Here is a 21,965-nt window from a genome sequence, read left to right as displayed (position 1 = left end):
TCTTCTTGTTCTGTTCCGAGCTCCGCCAGGCCCGCAGCGTTCGCCTCCCGTCCCGCGGCCCCGCGGTTCGGAGCAGCGCTGCGTCGGACGAGCCGAGCGCCCGCACCGCCCCGCCCCTCTGAGCTCCTCGGCGCCGCCCCGCGCGGAACCCGGGGAGCGGCCCCGGCACGGGGAGCGGCCGCGCCGCGCTCCTCCCGCGCCGCCTGAAGGGGCGGCCGACATCCGCCGGGTGGGCCGCGCCGGGGGTGGGATTTCCTGTGCCGGAGGTCAGCCGCGGCCCGGCCCTCGCTGCTGCCGCCCGGCCCCGCTGTGCCCGCGTCCTCCCGGCCGCTCCTCCCGGCTCGGACTCGCTCAGTGATGTGTAAGCCACAGGATGCCCAGCAGCACCGGCAAGAGGTTTAAACCGACCAAATACATCCCCGTCTCCACGGCGGCCGCCTTGTTAGTGGGTTCGACGACTTTATTTTTCGTTTTCACGTAAGTACCACCGTGGGGGCCGGCGGCTCCCCGGCCCCGCTCCCTTTCGGCCGCCGCCGGGCCGGGTTAGCAGCGCCGGAGCCGCCGGCCGTGCGTTCTTTATGTAACCGAACCCGGAGCCCGAGGAGCTGACGGGTGCGTCGAGATTTGCTCGAGGGAAGGAGCGGGGGATGGGGGGGGAATGAAACTTTTTGTTGCCCCCGTTTTCTGTCGCTCCCGCGTCCCCTCATGGCAGAGCTCAGTGCCGGCGCTGCGGGGCGGTGGTCCGCCCAGCGCGGGGTTCGAGCCGCGGGTGGTTGCGCGGGTTCGGCTGTGCGGGGCTGTGCGCTGGAGCGGCCGAGGGCTCGGTGTTGGTGTGCGCGTGGCCGCGTTTTTAACCTTCTTAAGTTGTGCCTTAATGTAATGCTCGGCGTTTCACGGCGCTCCTTACTGGTGCGGGTGTCGTGGCTCAGCATGCAGAGCGAAATGCAGATGTCGTTTTGCCAAGCGGTTTCTTAAATCAGAGCGGCGTTTGACGCCGAGCAGTACTCTTGGCTTAGTGTGACGTGATTACTGGCTGCTGGCTTTAGTGCCTCTCACGCTTAGGGATCGCCGAGCCCTTTCAGGATACCGCACCGTTTCAGCTGGTAGAACCGCTATGTGTATAAACCCATCCTTGTCATTGGGCTCCTCATCATGGCTGGGGCCTCGCGGGCACACGCAGCACACAAGTTGCCTTCGGCCACAAACTCCGCTCACAGCGTGCTGTGTTTATTCTGGTCACGTGGTTTCATAATCAGAAAAAGGGATCTTAATGCCAGCATTTTCCTGCACCTGGAGAGATGGGTGCATGCTGAGGTTGTCTCGGGAGCTGCGTGTTGCTTTTCATGTGACGCTCTGAACGTGTGGCTGTGATGGATGTGCTGCTGTGCAGCCCTTGGCTGTTACACCCTGCCATGGCAGCGGGGTGCCGCGGGGATGTCCCTGTCAGAATCTGTCGCTGTACGGAGGAACAGTTTGCAGTCTGTTACCAAATCTCAAACTTAATCCCGCTCTCTGTTAGCAGTGAATAATTACATGCAATATCAGATATTTTTAGGATATCTCCATATTGTAACTTGGCCTGTGCATCTTGGAATGTTAGTACTGTGTCAGAGACCATCCCAGACACACGCTCCGTGCTGCTGCCAAGCTGTGTCTGTGATGAAAATAACACTTAACTGAGCAACTGCTGTTAGGCAGTCTCTGAAGTCCTGTCCATTCAGAAATACTTGGACAGATCTGTACAGATTTGCTGTTGGTTTTTTTCATCCTGAGCAGTTTTAGTGATGTCTGTCTTTGGGAGCAAAGCATGCGGTGTGTGTACTGGTAGCATCTTTTTCTGGTGGTTTTTTCCTTTTGTTGTGACCCGTTACTTTAGGCTGTGCAGACTGCACTTTCCTGGTGCCAGCATGCACTGCTGCTGTTGGTACACACCCCAGTGGAGCAGCACAGGAGGCACTGCCTGCTGCCGCTTCAAGCTCTGCTGCTCATATCAGCCTGCTTGCTGGTCGCAGCACCGGAACTTTACCAAGTGATGATTTACTTGAGTTTCTGCTCATTTCTTGTTTGTGTTGTTGAGCTCCGAGGCCGCTCTGTCTGTTGAGGACCTTATCTATATGTAAGTGCATGAAAGTGGCCAAAGGAGGGGGTTCTCACAGCAGATTTTGGTGCAGATCGGCCCAGTGGGGTGTCACAGAATCCACCAAATTCAGCATGTGGAAATGAATAATGGATGTTAATATATGTGGAAAAAGTGAATGATAATTTTAAAAACTGCTTACTGAGTAGGAGACAGCGTGCTTTCTGGGCACTGCACGAGTTCCTCAGCAGCTCTCTGAGCCTGCCTGTGTGCTCAGCCATGCACGGTGAGGGCCTTCTGCTGGATGGAAAGCGCCCTGAGGCCAGGGCTGGCATCTAGGCAGCGTAATCTTTATTTGTAGCTGTGGGCCAAACAACTTTGCTAAATGGTAGCACCTGAAGAGAGTTTGAAATGCATGGTGTGCACTGTTATGTCGTGGTGGTGTTGATCAGTGGTATGATGCATTAATTTGGGAAGGTTCCACGAGAGATGCTTCTCTATTCTTTTTGCTCGGCTGACTATCCAGCATTTGCTGTGTCCCTGTGGTATTCCTTCTGGTTCTGTGAGGGGGAGCTGAGCTACTTAGCTGTTGCAGCGCTGCCTGGAAAAGCGTCTGAGCGCGGGTGCGTTGTGGGCCCTCAGCTCCCCTGTGCGCTCCTCTGATAATAAACAGAGCTGTGTGAGTAGGTGGTCTGGTTTGTCACAGTAGGGGAGTAAATGTGCATTAACTGTAAGCATTGCGAATGAATGCATACATAGTGCTATATATAATAATTAGGTTAATTTACTTACAGGAACAAATCAAATGGCATAATGAAGGAAGAATTCTGCTTAATGTTACCAGAATCCAGAGTGATTCAGCTGCAGCACATTGAGCTTTATTTCTTCCAAAACCTTTCGTCCTTTGTATTTTCATTAAGGATAACAGTGTAAACCATTCCAACCCAGTCTGGGCTCTTCTGCCTTGGATTGCTGGCTGCTGTGATGTAAGCATTAGTGTGGTCATCCACAGAACCCGAATCTCGTCAACTTTCCAGCTTTACTTTCCAACTTTAGCTTGTGTAACTGCAGTATTAGTAGAGATGGCAACTTAGCTGTTAGTGAGCATTATGCTATAAAGCTTAACTTCACCCAGTGAACGATGATGCTGGAGCTGGTGATGCTCTTCGCTGGTTCAAACTGTGCTACTTACTGTTGTTTCTATTGCCAGCATCCTCTCTATTTTAGCTTAGCTGCAGTGCCTGCATGTGTAGGTGCCTAAAGTTGTATGGAAAAACTGTGGCTTATTTTAGTCATGAAAATAAAGAAAACGAAGTTCTTCAGTCTTTTGCTGAATACAGTAGGCTACGAATTTCTGGTAATGGCCACGTTGTGACTTTTCTGCAGCATGCAGTCAGCTGGGCATTTTGGAAGCATGACAGCAACACGGTGTCTGTAACAAAGACCAGGGTGCAATACTTTGATGCGATGGGAGTTGTGCTACTGTGTGTTGAGTTCTCCACCAGGATGGCATGGGTTTTCTGGGTCAGGGCACCACTGAGTGGAAATTCATTCAGCCAATGCTGAAGATGAGACTTGAATTTTGCTTAGAAGTCACAATGAGACATAATCATAGGGGTATGCCACAGACACACACAGCTGGCACTCTGATGGACCTTCTTACTAAACCACACTCTGCTATTTGAAGCCTTAACCTATTTCTGATTATTACTATTATTATTACTTTTATTTTTTCACGTGCCAAACCAAGGCTTTCTGGCACTGGTGAGGAGCAGCTTCGCGCAGGGTTTGTGCCAAGCCATGTGGATGGCACTGGAGAGAGTAAGAGTGTCCAAAAACGTGCATTGGTTTAATTAGGTGAATGTCATCACTGAAACAAACACTAATTTGGGAATTGTAATTTTCAGTGGAGAAAAGACAGGTATTTTTTAAAAATGTAAAACTAAGGAGAGATTTCAGCTTCCTTAGACAGTTTAACTTTGAAAGAGGTAAGGCTTTACTGACTGGCCATGTTTGTCAGCTTCTGAAAGGATGTTATTCTTGCTATGCCAAAGCAAAGGCCTTTTAGACTGTGGCAATTTAATCTTGATATGTAATTTTATTCTATACTGTATCTAAAACTTGTCATAAAGGATTAAAAAAAAAACACACAAAAAGCAGGACAGGAGAATGCATTGAACTGAAGTGTGAGAAGTCTTTTTTAATCATTCCTAATGCTGGAAGGGAGCTGGGTTTTCTGGCTATAGCTGGGAGAGTGTTATCATTGCTTCCACGGGGAGCAGCAGAGCTGACAGTACAGGGCACTTCTGTGAGCTAATACAGTTTTTTCCTCAAGGGAGGAAAAAATGGTGTTTATGTTCGGCAGGAATATTCTCTCCTCTTGTAGGAGAGAGGAGCTGTGTCTCATTGCGGGCGGTTGGCGGCTGGGTGCCTGCAGCGGGGCAGCGCTCTGCTCTGCTGCAGCCTTCGCGGTGCCTTTGGAACGCTGCGTGCAGATCCAGGTTTGAAGCCCAAATAGGTGATGCAGGGAAAGCAACGTCCTGTCTGTTTTCCCTAGTGAGCAGAGATGGAGGATGTGGGTGTATGGAAATAGGGATGAGAGGCTGCCTGTGTTAGACCAGGGTGGGCCTTTCAGCCTTTGTACACGAATACACAAACAGCTTTTCTATTTTTCTTTAAGGTCTTTTTTGGGGTGCTATTTTAAATGCTATCCGTGTTTATCCAAATATGCTGCATACGTATCCTTTTATAAATAGAAGCATGCTCTACAAAATTGTTCAGATGGTATGGGAGCTTACTTGGCTGTTAGCAGTGTAAACTGAGGGATGCTATTCCTCAAAACACAAAAAGAAATGAAGACAGACACATTTGGTGACCTTGGACTTGTGATTTTTGAGGTTCGCTACCTGAGGCAGTTGCTCTTTGTACACGTACCTTTTTTGGTTAACAACTTATTCTGTTAGGTAATACTTCTTAGCTGAAATCGACTTCAGGATCCTGTGGCATTGGAATCTCTGTACGTGTTTTCATGGGATGTGTGATGGACAACCAGAACAAGACCTATGAAGGGAAACCACAGATTTTGTTTAGCTTGCAGCGGGAGATGTCTGGAATAAAGTAATACAGTGGTATAGACTGGTTAAGGGCATGGAACAGATGCATGCTGGAATGGGGAGAGGCATCTTTAAAGCTGAATCAATGTATTTGTGTAAATGCTACGAGAGTGGAACATTGATTTAATGTCCTTTGAGTCAAGCCAGAAGATACAGGATTCCTTCCTCGCTGAGCCATGTGTAGCATTCAGTTGTGCCGGGCTGCCAGAGAGCGGCCATCGCTTATTGCATGGCAGTGGGAGTGCCAATGAAGTTGGAAGGAAGAGGTACAGGGACTGAAATAGTAATGCTGCTGCTTTTAGTGGAAATTTCTGTATTCATCTTTTGCAAAGAATGCCATAGGCTGGAAAACTAGTCATCCTGGTTCCTGTTTTGCTTTAGAAAAGGCAGTTTTGGGGATCCCAGCGTAGTGTTTGCTGTCGTTCATTTAAGTGAGTACACCACAACTGTGTGCTGCATTCTTCTTCAATGAGTAATCTATATCCAGAAAAACAATTTCTTAATCTCTAATTGTTCTTCTGTAGTTTCTAATGTAATTAGCTATATTTGCTTCAAAACTGTCCAAAGTTCCTAAACTTCTGAGCTCTCGGCCTGTTACACAGGCAGTGGTGGGTTTGTGGATGCTACAGAATAAACAGTACAGTAACACAGATATTGCAGTGGTTACCATGGTTTTCTGTTTGTGAACCTGTAAGTGCAGAATTTGTTGTCCTCAAATGTGAAATCATGAAATATCTTTCATAAACGCACGCTGCTGTGTTTTGATACCTAGAAGGGGCGGTGGAGCCATGTGCAGAACACGAGAACCCTTGAGTTTTAGACCTGAAGCTGAACACCAAAGCAGTTGTTTGCAGTGTACGTGTGCACCATTTTAAAATGCTTTTTAATCTTGTATGAAGTCACATAATTTGGAAATGCTGCCCTTTGGCAACTGGATATAAGTTCTATGGAGCAAGGTAGCAGTATTAAGATGGGATGAATGAGAAATGGAGATTTTTGTCGAGCTGCATATGAGATGATGCCATTGTTTTTGAAGGGAAGAGCTCATGGAAACTGACCAGCCAGTAAGTGCCTTGAAAAGAAGGTCCATGTGTGCCATTCTGAAGTGACTGCTCTCCAGGAAACCTGGGTACAGCCTCAGACTGAATTAATAGCAGAATGGTCTTAAATGAACAAATTAATGTGTAAGTTGGAGCCTGACAAAGCAAACTTGAAACTGCCTAAATGTGTAAGGGCTATCACAAAGTCAGACAAAGCCTTATTCTCCCAAGATTCTCAAAACTAAATTGGCATTTACATTAGCTCTCTTTCATGTCTTCAGGGAAATAATGCAATGTAATATCTGTATCAACACAACTTAAGTACGGTGTTGGGAATACAAATGCGTGGACGTTTTTATAAACAAGTATCATTGTAATTTAAATTCACATCAATCACAGAAATGCTTTGAAATGAAAAGGTTCAGCTTAAAACTTTTGTAGCTACTCCTGCTGGGGGAAGGCAGGTTTTTCCTTCTGGAAAAGCGTTTCCTTGCTATCGGAAGTTATTTGGTGTTATTTTAATTGCTCATAAGCTCCTTTTCGATTTTTATTTATTTATTTACTTTCCTCACGAGTGGGATCTCATTTTACGTGCTCAGCTTTCTCTGTGGATTCCTTCCCTAGCAGTAGGCCTCTCCAGGTGTGCCAGGACCAGCAGCAGCGCTGCTCCCTCAGCAGGCAGCCCACGCCGTGCTGCAGCAGGGCTTGCAGGTGGCCTTGGGCCAGCAGCTGCTGCACTGCAGGGCGGGAGGTGGAGGTCGGTGTGGGCGGAAGCTTGTTGGCTGTCTTTAAGAGCTTAATGGTTACAATGTCATGCTTAAACTTTCATTTGTATGTCATTCCACATGGGTAAGTCCTTTTGCCAAACAGTATTTCTTGCACTGTGTTCCAAAGGCCAGTGGGATTGAGCTAAATCTGTGGTTCAAGAGCTGAAAAATTAATGATTTCTTTTCTAGCCTGCTGTGTTTGATCTATAATTCATATCTGGTAAAATGAGAAATGGGCATTTGAGTTAGCCATTGTTTCTCCATTTACTAGCTGGGTGTTTGTGGTGGTGTTGTTTTTAATTCATCCCTCACAGGATGTCGGGGTGTGAATTTCGGGCCATTGAGTGCACCTGAAGGAGGAGGCTGTTCAACCCACATTTTCTTCATCTGTCATCATCTTTTGTTTTGTTTTGTTTTATCCCTGTGATATCTGCCTCCAAATGACACAGCTGTTGTAGCACACGGCTGCACGGCCCTTGATTTTTAACGTTGCTATAAGAGCAAAGGATTCAGGGTTACGAGATACAGTGAAACATCTGATCCTGTCTGTTGAGCTGGGATGGTTTGTGTGGGTTGATGCAACAACTTTTCCGTGTTGAAACTATCCTCTCCAAAGGGGTTGGCCAAGGCCTGTGTCTTCCTACCCACCAAGTTCTGCATTCTTAGTCTGAATTCACTTGATCCATAAACACAAGCGGAATTTGTTCTGGTGAACAGGGAGAGAGGTCTGTCAGCTTGCCAAGTAATTGTCCTTGAATGCAGTGGAGCCCTGTTTAGTGGAATGGTGCCCTTTTTTTTTTATTATTTTATGGTGATGAATATGCTTGTTCTTTTGTTTGCTTTTTTCAGAGTGATGTTATTTATTTTTCTTGCTTAAACTGCTTTGGAAATGAGGAAAAGATATTTTAGTGTAAATCCACTCGGCTTGCAAAAAAGCATCTCATCTTGCCAGCTTTCTTCTTAGTTCCTATAGAATTACTGTTCTGTTGGGCTGCTTCGACCATGGTGTATGTTGTAATATGTCTCCAGAACAGTGTACTGTGCATGCACGATGGGTGGATTCCTGCATGTCTGATGAAGCATTGATTCTCCGTGCTTGTGAGTCCTGCCAACACTTCAGTTAGGAAACTTAAGGTTTTAATGTACATTCTGTCTTTTAGTCCCAGTTTGGCCTCATCTTTTGGAAGACATTTCTCTGGAACAAGTCATGATATACCAGGATTTTTATAACATAATAAAAAAAGAGAGTTTATACTGAGATAGTTAATTAAACAGTCTGCTTATAATTCATATTTCTCCCTTGATGTCCTTTCTCACTCTTGCTTACCGTTCCTGTTCAGAAACTCAGTGAAGGTGTATTAAAAGAATTAAAAAGATGGGATTAAAACATGCTTCTGATCTTCTGACGTGCCACTTAAAATCTCTGCAAAGTGATTATTCCTGGGTATTCACCTGACTTGGTTTAAATCCCTGGGAGGGCTGTTGATTGCCCCAGCTGACTGCATTACTTCAGCTGTGTCCATCATCCTGCACTTCCTGGGCTTTACCTTCTGAAAGAGGACTGAACTCTCCCTTGCCCAAGGTCCAGATCATGTTCTGTGACAGGATGACGACCTTTTCAACAGAAAGTGAAATAGAATTTTTGAACTTTGCTCTTGGAAATAGCTGAATCCTTGTGGTTAGGACCTCAAGGAGAAAGAAACATTTTGCTTGGAGGAGAGAGCTAGCAGGAAGACTTCAATCCAATAATTTAGTGAAGTGATTCAGGATGGAATGTATCATACAGCTCTGCTATATATCCGCACGCTGTGCCATCAGCAGATGCCTGGACATGCTCTCATCCGCTCTTCCAGTGGCTGGTAGTCTTTAGATGCTCCATTCCTCAGTTTTCCATCTGGACTTTGTAATTTTCATGACTTACTCCAGAATTCAGGCACCCTGGAGCAGACCTGTTTGGTGACAGTTTGGCATCGCTCCCCTTGCTGTGGATGATCACCCTATCAGGAACTGCACCGCTGCGATGACAGTTTGCTGGAAACCATGCACAGATTCAATGGAAGTTGGCTGAGCCCCAGCTCCACAAATTAGTGGTCAGAAGAGACTGTAGGGCATGAGTCTATGCAATTTGTAGTGTTGTCTTGATTCTTTTCTTAATTAAAGCTTTAAAAAGTGTGTCAGCAGAGTGCCAACGACAAGAAATGATCAGCTCAAACATTTCATTGCAACAGATGATGCTGTTCCATATTCTCATAGGAGCATGGCACTTGAATACAGCAGTTAATTTTTTTGTCACTTTTGTTCACTTTATGGTCATCAATGCTTTGAAATACTGTAAATAGTCTTCATAACAAATTCCGGTTTTTGCTTTTTTTTTTCCCTTCTCAATTCCTTAAGTTTTTTTCCCCAAATTCTTTTAAAGAGTAGTGTCTGAATGATTTTAAAGCCAGAGAAAAACAATTACACTTTTTCTTAGCTGCTTTTTTTCTGTAAGGCTGCTTTCTGTGAGGTTTCTCTAACATGTAAGGAAGCACAGTTGCTTGCAATTCTTCATAGATCTAGTGAGGATTACTAGAATCTGCCTGGCTAACTTCAGGTGAGATCATCTATATCCTTTTATTGTTGTTCTTAAGCATCAAGCTTTTGAGCTGCTTCTTCCTCAGTGCTCCACGTGTTACTGCTCCATCCCAGCCTTCAGTATGGCACTGCAAGGGAAGGACATGGCAAGATGGAAGCGTGGAAGGTCAGAGCTGGTGATGACAGTAATCTGAGAACTGCACCTCTGCTTAGGTTTAAGTGTTTCCTATAGAGTTGCTATTTTATGGCCTCAGATTTTGGATGTGTTCTCTGTGGTAGGATGTGCCACGTGCTGGGGCCATCACTATAAAGCAAGTGTCAGGACCTCATGCTGTTCCTCAAAAGTGTTTTGCACACTCAACTTGATTCTTTCATTCCCAACCCCTCTGCCTCCTCCTGTCCCCCTGAGCAGCACAAGAGGAAGGGGAATAGAGGTTGCAGTCAGTCCTCAGCAGTTCCTTCTCACACCTTCCCCTGCTCTGCTGTGGGCTCTCCCGGCTGCGGTTCCTGTCAGGAGAACTTGCTTCTATGTGGGCTTTTTTCCGACATGCAGAGTAAGGCTGAGAGCCCTTTGTGGAGAACACTAGGATGTGAGCTTAGCTGTAGGTAATGCAGTTCTATTTATGTAAGAATTTTTATATGCGGAAAGAGACAGTGAGGCAGTGGGAGTGGTAGAACAAAACAAAGCCCTTCTGACCTTCTTCATCCTCGGTGGAGCCATCCAGGTCAGTCAAACAAGGAGGAAAACAAATTTTCTTAATTCTTTCTGTAAAGCAACCTTTTTTTTTTTAGTAGCTCTTACCAGCACCCTCTCCAGAGAAGTCATCTAATGTGAATGCGCAGTGATGGCTCACAGCTCTCTGAACTCCTCAGAGCTTCCACTGTGATTCAGTGAGTCATGTAAACGTGACTTGTTCAGATGTGACTCAAGTATCCTCCATGTGCCTGGGCTCCTGAGTCGCTGCTCTGTCACGGGCTGGGGGCTGCCGGCATCCAAGCTGGCTGTTCCCTTCATGGACAAGACGTAAGGAGATGGCCGTTCTCCCTTCTTAGCGCCTGCTGAACGCTGGGTTTCGGTTACAAGGCTGAACTGTGGAACAGACCTCCCAGAGAACGTCTCTGCCCTCTGGGGCAAGGCAGCAGAGCTGAGAGCTGCAAGGCTGCTTGTGGAGCAGTCCGTGTAGGTGGGGGGACAAAACATGAGATAATTAACACATTTTCTGGGGGAGTGTTTGAGTAGCTTTGGCAGCTCTAACCTGCTGTTGGAGAGTACAGAGGACTGGACAAGGAGGAGTGGTAATCAGTTAATGTCAGGAAAACCAGCTAGCTCAAAAATTCTGTGAAAAATTGAGCTTCCAGAGCAGAAATAGTAAAGCTCCAGCTTAGTTTGTAGGGTATTTCATTTTCTTTTCTCCTGCCCTGAGGCACTCCACCATAATTGCCTTTGCTCATGCTGCACCTGTCAGGAGCTGACAGTGCTGGGCTCCAAACCCGGTCGGTGTGACAGCGGTGCGTTTCACCCTGCCAGAGTGGAGCTGGCGCATGTCCATCCTGTAGGACTTGTCCCAGCCTGCCAGCTTTTCTTCTTCCCAGTGCAGAGATAATGCCAAACTGCTTTTTAACTATTTTCCCTTTGGCTCATCTCCCCCATGATGAAGTTTGAAGTGATTTCTGCATTCCTGGTATAGATACGTGAGCAAGGCTTCTTGGTAATTTTTTTCTGGGGCCAAGAGACTTGGTGGGACTGCCCAGAGCCTTCTGGTGAATGTTGTGTGCAGGGGTAGCTATCAGTGGGCACACTTGGCTGTAGAACACGATCTGCATGTAGACACAAGCTGGAACACTTATTGTAGACAGTTTGTCCTTGCTTGTGGTGAGTTTACTGTGGTACCGAGAGAAAACAAGTACTAGAGAAAGGCATTTACAGGTTTGATCTGAACATCTCTTTAATGAGAATTACTCAGCTGGTTTTCACTGGAAGAGATATGCAGAGGTCCTATTGCAACAGGGCCCACCAGGATTTACTTGTTTTAAAGATGACTGTTGAGTACAGCCAGATTCGCCCTGTGTACCTGTACACCTCTTGAAAATACCAACTTCTTCGCAAGCATTCTGGAAACTAGGGAAAGTCTGCTGTGACATTCTGGATCTTTTTTGAACACTTTGCTTTTTTAATGTGGTTTCTGAGGAAATTAGACTTTGTTATGTTAGTCTGCCTTTCTTCTGTTCTGAACTGGTAAATCCATTGCTTATTTTTTTCAAATTCAGTAATAGCACTGAAATCATTAAGGTGATAAAGAAGTGTGATGCATGAACAATAATTAATATTAATAATTGTTTCTTTCCACTTGAGGGAATGAATTTCATGTAAAATTAGCAGTTGCATTTGGTCATATCTTCAAATTTGCCATCCTGGTCAGAGAACTGTTCAGCCAGACCCCAGCTGTGTTTTCCCTTGTTTACTTTCTAGGGGGACATGAAGAGAAACTGAAAGAAGAGTTTCTTCAGGGGTAATGGGTAATATTCAGATGGAGGATTTAGTGAAGTTTTCTATATATATCCATACAGAGGAAATATATGAAGGAAGAAGTCATAAAAACGTGAGCAGTGATTGCAGAGGAGGTTGGGGTGGTGTTACACAAGGACGCAGGATGCGTATCCAGGAAAGGCATTTGTTCATCTGTGCATGAAATATGTTGTTTCATCTTAATATAGACAAGTTCACAGATCTCCTGCTTGTATAATGAGAAGAATCGTGTTGGGTGTAAACCCATTTGAGTGTCCTTTTTTGGGCTCCTTTAAAAATACAGAAGAACTGTTTTTAATGCCTGTATTTATTTTGGTACAGTGTACAGACTGCTGGAAATATGTTTATAGCACAGTCTAATGAGCTGAGGCTCATCTCTAATATTCCACTGCCTCATAGCTGGATAGAAAAAACTGATGCTCTCTAAATACGTATTTGTGTCAGACACTGGCTTCCCCTAGCAGTTAATGCTGCGAGGAGGTGCCTATGTGATACCACCTAAACTAAGAGTTTGGGCAACAACTGCTCCTAAGCATATGATAGAGAATGATCCCAGTTAATGCAGCGTTGGTTGACTTCTGCAGCAGTTAGATTCATCAGTGCCTTCTCTGTGTTCTCTCTTTAGTCAACATCACCATTTCTATTAGTTCACTGGTGTTCAAGCTTGATGACCTCATGCTGAGAAGCCATTTCAATTTGCAGTCTACCTGTGAATTACTAATTCCAGGTCAGCCTTGAGACTGGTTAATGTTTTAGATGCGGGAAACCTGGTTATATGGAAATAGCGTTACTTCTGTTGGAACAGAGGTACAACTCTTCCTGGACCAAATTTATGTGATGTGAGTATGCTGTTCTTCAGCGTGCCAGTGGATTTTCTTCCCACTTTAAATGCAATGGTTTTAATTTCTTCCCACTTCTTTTCCAAGAGGGAGAACGTTTTTACTGATGCACAATTACTTATTTCATTAAGTGGGAGACAGTTTTGGAAACTGCATTTTTAAATAGGAATGTCTTCCACAGTACAGGGAATAATATTCAAGTCTAAAATAAAATATAAGTGTATTTTGAAACACGACTGTGCTGATCATTGAACAGAGAATAGTGCAGTTGGAGTTGTTTGTGTCAAACTTGCTTCCTGAAGTCACAGTTGGTTCCCAAATGTTTGTGAGAGCCATTCTGCAGCATCTGCTCTGTCTGTCCGTTGAACATCCCCTTGTTCCTGTTGTCCATGGGTTGCCAGGGGCCAGCACTCACTCTTGCTTTTTCTCTAGGCTCACACCGCTGAACTTGCCGCCCTTTCTCCCTGAAATTGCATGATACTGAAAAGCTGTCATTCTCTTTCCTTGCACTCACAAATCTGAAGACCACCACAGATGCTGACTTTTCTTGCTGTTGGTGCAGCTTGTGTTGACAGAGACGGAGAAGTTTTAGAAGGAACTGAATGTTTTCCAGTGTGCCTCTAAAATCTCATGTTTGCTTTTAAATGTTAGCAGAAAAAAAGCTCCTACTAGTTATGATCTCCTTAGACTTGCTGGAGAAGGGAATTGATTTAGGGTCTGGAGCAACTTCTCTGTCTGTGTTTTGGCCACTCTGCTTACTGTGAGTAGTAGCTAAATCCTGAATTGCAACACAGAGTAGGCATTTTAAACGATTCACAGTTTTTGAAAACACTGGTATCATGCCATGACAGTGTTCTAGAGAGCTACTTTTTTGAATTACAACTGGAACTGGAGTAGTAGCTCTTTTAGCACATAGGAAAGTGGCTGCCAGGAATATATTGAATATCTGAAGCCCAAATTGAATATATTTAGTCTAGCTGGCTTATGGAATAATTTGTTAGTGAAGCATAAAAATTCTATTGGAGCGAACTCAGCTTTTGCTTTTGAAGAGCATTTCAGTTCTTTATTAACAGGTTGAAGATTGTTTAAATGGTTTCATTGGAGAGTGAGGAGGGAAGGTGTCCTTGTTCTGTTACGAAACTCCAGCAGATGCCAACAACTGTCTGGTTGGGGCTGTGACTGATCTAAGTTGTTCTTGCTGTCTGTAGAGAAAACCTGCTTAGGAGGAGAGAGCAAAAAGGTGGATCTCAGCACTTTGGTCACTGTTTTGGGTCTTCACTGTGCATTGGCAGTTTCAGAATGGAAATGGGATTTGGCTTCCCAGGGATGATGCCTGAGGAACCTTCCTTTGAAGGCCTTGGTCAGCAAGAGAGGAAACCTATCCTGTTGCACCCCGTTTTGTTTCTGGGAGGAATGTGATCCAGTGACCAAGGGCAGGTGGGGTGTATTTCAGACAAATCAAAATGCAGTTCTTCATGCTTAAACATTTTTACACATGTGCTGAGCTATATAAAGAGCCTATCTCATATTAGATATTTTAAAACATGTTAGAAAAATTAAATGGCTGCCTGGCATCCGTTGCTGACGTCAGTTCTTGTTCTTTATAAGCAATTTTATTGATTTAAGGTAGTGCAAAGGAATACTGGAAAATTTAATGGAATTGATGTAGTTTTTTTTCTCCCTTGGAGTTTTGAATAAATAAATAAAGCAGAGGTCTGAAGTTGTCATGATATTCAGCGCAAACAAGAGGCGTCGTTACGTGTTGTTTCTGATACGTGGACCTTCAGTGAGCAGCACATGGCGAGAGGCAGACCTGGATGGGGCTCCTGTGTTGTAACCTGCAGTCCCTTCAAACACCAGCACAACATGACTTTTACACTCTAGTTAGGAAATCTGAAAATGTGCAGTCTCACAAAGTTATTTTCTTAATGAAAAATGTCATTTGCTTGGCTGGAAGTTGGTCTTATATCTGCTTCTTGATGAGCTCTTTGCCTCTTTGAAGAGGAAAATAAACCTGGAAATATAGTGGTCCACACTTATTTTCAGCAGGGCTTTGTTTGGAAACCAGTTGAGACTTCAGATTAAGTAATTGTTGTCCAGGGATGGAAAACATTCGGTATTTTTTGCCTGTGCATGAGCCTGTCTTGCTCCTCAGAGCTTTCATGGTATAGTAAAACCTTAACAGCCAGGATGCTTTTGGTTTAATCAATGAAACTGATTTTAATTGATTGCTGAAAAGAACCAGCTGTTTTAATTAAGCAGATGCTGTGTACACCTAGATGAGTGACTATTGATCTGGTGTTTTAATTACAACAAAGAGCTTGCAGTTTTCATAAAACCTTGGCTCCTCACTCATCAGTTTGGGTAGGACTTACCAGTCGCCACTGTGCCCTAAAGAGCAACTTCACTGGCAGGCACTGAATCAGCAGAACCTGGGGCCTGCTTTAGAACTAACCCCACAAACAGCCTGGATGTCAGCTTTATTGCTCACCACGTGAATGTGCAAAAGGCTGGGCTGACATTTTGGAGATAAAGGGAACAGGGCAGCAGTCCCTCTGTGGCAGTACTGCTTTATGTTGGCTTTAATTACTTCTGGAATGGCCGTGTTGTTACAATGCATGATGCTTAAGATGTTGAAAAAAGGGATTTTAATACTTGAGCTACTTCTCAAATTTATATCCATTGTAACTTTTCTGTAACAAGAAAGGCTAAATCTATTCATCTGTTGGTAGCTTCTGAACTTGGTTGACTGATTATTTTTTTTTAGGAATGACCTTTCCAAAGAAGGTGATTTCTCAGAACCTTGGCTATCTCAGAGGTTAAATCAGGGGTTATTACTGCCTGGCAGTTAACCTTGTGAGTATTCATCCTACTGAGACAGTAGCATTCTCTGAGCCTTCAAAAATTAAAAAGCTGTTATTTAATTAGTCTCTCCTAAATCCTCCTTGGAGGTCATCATTAGGAAGAGCATTCACAGTGCATGTGGCATGCACACATGATCCAGTCTTCTCTGCACAGCTAAGAATCTAGAGCTGGCTCTGGTGACAGCAAAAGAACCCAAGGTAATGGCATGGAGTAGTCCAGGGACTGGCAGAAATTGGGATTACCCTGAGCTACTTCTGGGAAAGGTAGCAAACCTCTTATGTTGCTGGGCCCTCTCCTCTGCCAGCACTAGTCCTGCAGTGGCACAGTGGTGCTGGTTTCCATCTGGGTGTGTTCTCTGATCCAGTTTGCTGCGCATCCAGCAACAAAGAGTGTTGGACCACATTCTCTGTAGTTACCGCTGGTGTTGGGATCAGGCTTTTGTCAAGCTGTGTCCTGAGCCTCCCTCGTGCAGGCACCGTATTTTGTGGTTTAAATTATAGGTTGCAGTGACAAGTTACCTTAATCACAATTATCCACAACATTTCCATTATAAGACCTTCCTTTTCATTCTGTGAAAGCAGTCATTTGGGTCAAGCAGTCTCTTCGTGCTGGGGGATTCTGCATGGTTAGGTGAAAACAGATTGATAGTAGGAAATAATGTTTAACTTAGTACCCCAGGGACTTGAAATGGGATAGCAGGTTGGCTTTTGTGCTAGGTTTTATCTGTCCTGCTAAATTTGGCCGTGTTTCAAGTCCCTGCAGTGAGCAGCACGGTGTCTGAATGCTTCACCCCCCCAGCAGGGCTGTGCCCCAGGGCAGCACCGCGTACCCATGGCAGTGGGGGGCACTTCTCTCAGGCCCTTCATTTGGGCTTTGGATCTTGCCAGCTCCAGAAATGAGAGCAGAAGCATTTTCTCAGTGCAGTTCGGGAGCAAGATGGGAAGAAAGTGAAAAGCCAGGAAAGAGCTGGGAAAGCTGTTTCTAGTTCGTCTTGTAGCGGTTGCAGTCTTGTTTTCTGGGATGTTGTGTACTTGGGACTTGCAGCTCTGAGCACTTTCAGCTTCACATTGTTTGCACTGCAGCTTGCACGAACTGCAAACTGCCAGGATCCCCAAGGAGTTGGGTTCCAGGAGGCACGTGAAACTTCAGGTTCCTATCTGCAAAATCAGACAAAGATGGAGAGATTGTAACTCCTAGGGGGTGTCATAATGATAAATGCTAATGTTAGCAAAGCATTCATATGAAGTTAATTATAACAGAACATCCCAGAAGGAAAACAGTTCTATATTGAGAACAGAATGTGCATAGCATGCAACATATATGGCCTGAGGCCACACGTTGTCTGGGTACAATGAAAAGAAACACTTAATAGCTACCTGCTCAGCAAGCATCATCGGTGCTTAAAGCAGCAGCATCCCTACAGGGGATATAGTAATAAAGAGATTAAATTTGGTCCTCTTGTTATATGCAAGTGACTTTAAAGATTCATGGACAATTTTATTGTGGCAGTCCAATTTTATGAGAAGTTGCCAGGGTTGTCACTTTAATATATTGAAAAATATGACAACTATGAACTTTCAGTGTCACATTGCAAAAATAAGCACAGAGCTTGGGGCCGTACTGCTTCTAACTTTTTTTCAGTCAATTATTAGATTGAGGAAGGTGAAAAATCCAATGCTGTATCTGCAAAATGGGAAAACATAAAGGTTATTCAGCAGTTTGGGCTGCCTTGGACTGATTTAAATTGTTTCAGTGCATTTTTTCACTTTAATTTCCCAGTCATTATAGCTGATCTCAATCTGAGTAAGTGATGTTACTGCATGCAGAAATATTAGGAAAAATGCTTGCTTCCCCAGGAATTACAGTGGAGTCTATTCATCTCAGTGCACAGCCTATTTTTGCAAATAGAATTATAGGTTTCAGTTTGTTGTGGTCACATTTCTGCAAGACTAACTTGAGCAGTTCCATCTCTTGCTTCCAAAAAAGGGGATCATGTGGTGTAGAAGCAGTATCATAAATTTACCAGACTTATATTTTAGGAACAGAACCGTAGGCTTCCATGCATTCTCTGTGAATGTTTAATATTTTACAAGCTTGGCTATTTTTTTAATCCTTTATGACTTTATAAGTTGTGTTTTTATGGAATTGAGTTCAAAAATTGATGCTGGTTTTTTATATCTTCAAATAGATGGAGTGAAAGTAATTATTATTCCTTTGAAATAATTACAAGCATAGCAACTATTTGAGACAGAAATAACTGAGATTTCAAATTCTTGCATGCACAGCTATTCATCAGCTAAATAAATCAGTCCCTGATGGCGGAGGGGGGAGCAGGCAATCAGTGTTCTTGTGGCACAATAAAGCAAGGAAGGCACTGTGCCTTAAAAGTCATAGTGCACTCATTTCTTTCGCTCCCTTCTAGTCTTTTTAACTAGGATTAGCAAAAACAAAAGAACACGCACAAAAAAACCAAACCATAGGTGTGTGTGTGTACATAGGCATATGGATAGCCAGAGCTGCGCTTCTCTCAGGCTATGAGATTGCCTTCATTTTTAAAACGTGGGGTATTATATTAACTTCTGGAAAGTTTTTGGAATTAAAAAATGGGCTGTGTTTGAGAAGGCTAAGTGAGTTTAGCAATGACCCGGGTTTTGTTTTGATGCAGTTCAGATCTGTTAAAAGTGAACCTGGAAAGGTGTGTTCCTCCTGAGGAACTGAACGGGGCATTGCTGGCAGCAGTGGAGCGGAGCAGGAGGGCATGCTGCTCTGCTGGGAAAGTGGTTCCTGTGCCCGTCTAGAGCAGTGTCATCAACATCTCTTTCTGCTGTTGAGAGATCTGGATGCCAGGAAGCAGAACTGTTTGGTATTCAGACCTCTGTATATTCCAGCATCTGTTGGTTTGCATTAAGAGGGTTGTGGGTTTCTGTCTGGATTGGTGGTTGTTGCTTCCAAGTCTCCTAGCTGCATGAACGACAAACCGTGTGCTTTAATTCCCCAAAGAACGGAAGAAAATGCTATGATCATTTGGTTTGAAAGATAATTACTGCTCTAAGGAACTCCTCAAAAATTGACACTATTCCATTGAATTGAGTGTAAACATCTGAAAGTTGTTATGAAGCTGAAAAAGAACATTTGGACTAAGAATATCTGTTGTGAAGCAGCCCTGAATTTTAAATCACACTCACTCTTATGGGACTCCTCTTTCTGTTCTCTCTGTAAGTATGGGTAAAATGTTTGAATTTTGAGTCTGAAGTCCTGAAGCTGGATGTGCGGCAGGGCAGGATAATTCCACCATGGGATGGCTCTGAAGGTACTGAAATTTGCTTCTGTTTTCTCAGAAAGAGAACTTTGCAAATGAAACACCATGTATTGTAAGAAGCCATTCAAATAGAAGTGGGATTTCTGGTTATGCTCCTGCATATGCTCCTGAGTCTGGAGCTCAGTCTTTATACATTTCATACGAACAGTAACAAACTTCAAACCTCTTTTTGCTTCAGCAAAAAAAGCCAAGCTAGAATTGGTCACTGTTCTCATCTTCAATACCAAAATGAATTAAACAAAGCATTGCCTCGACTTCAGGAGAGTTTAGAATAGTTTCTCATGCTTATCCCTGCTTATCCTCTCCTCCCTCTAATGTACTTTATGTAGTAGAAGTCCAGTATCTGTTGTATCATCTCAGCAGAGAAACCTTGTTCTAATCTCTTTCGACAAAGAGAAGTGGATGGGGAAAAATGTGGGCATGCTTTTTGTTTCAGAAAGGATTCTCTGAGAAGCATTTAACATCCTCAAGGCATGCAGATGAACCCCTGCCTGCTCCTTTGCTTCCTGCCTTGCGTTCGGTACGCAGAGCTCTGCTGCAGTTCAGCAATGCTTAAACCTCCCTGACCCCTTGTTAGGCCCTTTTTTTTATTTATTAGGAGCGGGTTCACAACAGGATATGATGATGATGTCCGATCTGGTCACACCCGATCTCTGCTGGGACGCACTGACTTCATTCATTTGTAGGTGCGGTGCTGATGAGGCAGCTTGCCACCACACCCGGGGTGTTTTATTGCAATCATCCCCTGGTTCAGCTAAGGGAAGCATTGCTTTTCTTTAGGAAAGAAATGGCAACTTTCTGCTTTCAAAAAGAACTCACTCCAGGAATGTGTAATGTAAACGTGCCGTGGCCTGGAATAATCATTGGGCTCCTACTGAATGTACCAGGGATGGCGTGGCTTTTTCCACTGAGCAATGGCATAGCCCCGTGTTTTGAAGTGACTAACTTGGTTTGCATAGTAGCAAGCTTTTATTTAATCTTGCGTCGAATGGCTGAAGGAGGGCTCGCGTTTCTCTTCCTCTGGCGTACAGAAAGGCTTTTTGCTCTGTGAACTTCTTTGTGGGCCATTCAGAAGGGAAACTGCGCAGCTGTGGATGTGGAAATATTTAACTTTTTGGCTGAGAAGTTGTTCATGGCACAGAGCAGTGCTGGAGGGTAAGAATAAAAAGAGGCTGTGTGTGTTTCTGCTCAAAACAATATGAACTGGGTTTCAATTACCAGCTTGACATGTAACACTTTTCCGCCTGCTGTTAAAAGAAGCCTCCAACTTAATAAAAAATGATAATAAAAGCTGTCGTACTTTGCAAAGGACACAAAGTGCAGCTGAGGAATGCCCAAATTTTGAGCAAAAGTATTTTTGAATTGAGACTGATTGAAGAGAGCTAGGTTTGGAGACACATTCAAGTAGTGAAGTTAGGAGGAAAGACCTCAGAACAGCATAAGGGATGAGCCATATTAAGATAGGCCAGACTTTTATTGTGAAGGCTGCTGAAATGATTTCCTTTGGTTGCAGCTAGGGAAAGTGGCTAATACTAACCAGCCTGAAGCTGGCTTGTGAGAGGGTGCTTGTGTTGATTCTGCCATCGTGCCACTGCCCTTGGAACGTGCTTTTCATGCATCTTTTACTCTGGGCTTTAGCCCATCTGGTTGGTGAGTTGATGCTGAGATCCCAGGAAAGCACAGGGCAGCTGGGCAGCAGGAGAATCTCCCTGAAGAAGGCTTTCTAGATCTTTGCCTTAACTGGGTTTAAACCAGGATGGTCAGATAACCCAGTGTAGAGCCACATCTGTTAGAATTTGATCAACTTGATAGTCCTGTGTTTGTGGAAGAGGGAGGAGGAGAGAATGACAGCATTGCAGAAAGCTGCGTTGTGATGCAGGTCTTCCCTACCTCTTCTTTCTTTGTAATAATTTTCTTTTTCAGAAGGAGCTGGCAGAGTCGATAAATAACTGTTTTAGCATGGTGTTAATGAGGAGATCCCTCATAATTTGTTGCTCTTACCAAAATTCTGGTTCTACTGACTATGCTGAATATCACTTACCAACTCCTTACATCTCTAAACTCCTTTCCCTACAAAATTTGCACAGGGGAGAGAACATGCTAGCATGGACTTTCTTGCTGTTTGTTGTGGATCAGCCCCATTTCCTCATTCATTGTAGATAAAATGAAATATAGAAGCCAACTATGTTTGCTATGCACATTTGGCATTTTTAAAAGGCTATTTTAAGCCTTTTATTATTTTAAGCAGAGAATTAAGAAATTGTGATAGAAAAACACAGGCAGCACCAGTGGAACTGCTTTGAGGTTAAGTGCAATTGAAGGGCATTGGTGTGACTGCAGTTACCATCTGTCTACATCAGGATGAAGGGAGCAGGGGTCTCCATCACTGCAAAGGTTGCTGCTTGTCCTTCCAGTCAATTGTTTGCAGCAGCCAAGCTGTTTCGTGCATCCCTGTCCATGGGAAATCCCATTTTCCATGATGAGAATGTAGAAGAATCCCAGATCTCTCCTGTCTTCTGGCCATAAGGCGACGTCCCAATGCTTGTGCATACCTGGAAGGTAACCTCGGATGAGTGCTGTGTAATACTTTGGATGATTGCCACTTTTTTAATACTGCACGTTCTGTAGGTGACTAAGCTTGAAGCAGCTTGACTGTAAAATTAACCCTGGGCAAAGTTGACTCTCTTTGCATTAAGTGTTTGTGCTACCTAACTGTAAATCAAAGAAATGTTCTGAACTACTGCTATTTAAGATAACATAAAGCTTTCAGATTTTTTTTTTTAATTTATTATTATTTTAAAAATCGTGTTGTGCTTCTCATTTCACAGTCAGTGTGAGAATACT

General features: G+C 44.1%; 1 protein-coding gene across 2 annotated transcripts in view; it reads left to right on the top strand.

Annotated features, from left to right (window-relative positions):
* The first annotated feature begins 302 nt into the window (after positions 1–302).
* Positions 303–21,965, top strand: part of ZDHHC8 (zinc finger DHHC-type palmitoyltransferase 8) — an 88,502-nt gene continuing 66,839 nt past the window's right edge. For both annotated transcript variants that reach the window (XM_042828827.1, XM_042828826.1), the window contains exon 1: positions 303–477. In XM_042828827.1, the coding sequence (XP_042684761.1) occupies positions 374–477 (104 nt within the window). In that variant the 5' untranslated portion in view covers positions 303–373. The remainder of the gene's footprint in view (positions 478–21,965) is intronic.

This window comes from Centrocercus urophasianus, unplaced genomic scaffold (assembly GCF_019232065.1).
Source record: "Centrocercus urophasianus isolate 14NV4802_14NV808 unplaced genomic scaffold, USGS_Curo_1.0 seq_30, whole genome shotgun sequence".
In the NCBI taxonomy this organism is placed as follows: Eukaryota; Metazoa; Chordata; class Aves; order Galliformes; family Phasianidae; genus Centrocercus; species Centrocercus urophasianus.
This window is presented reverse-complemented; position numbering and strand designations above follow the sequence as displayed.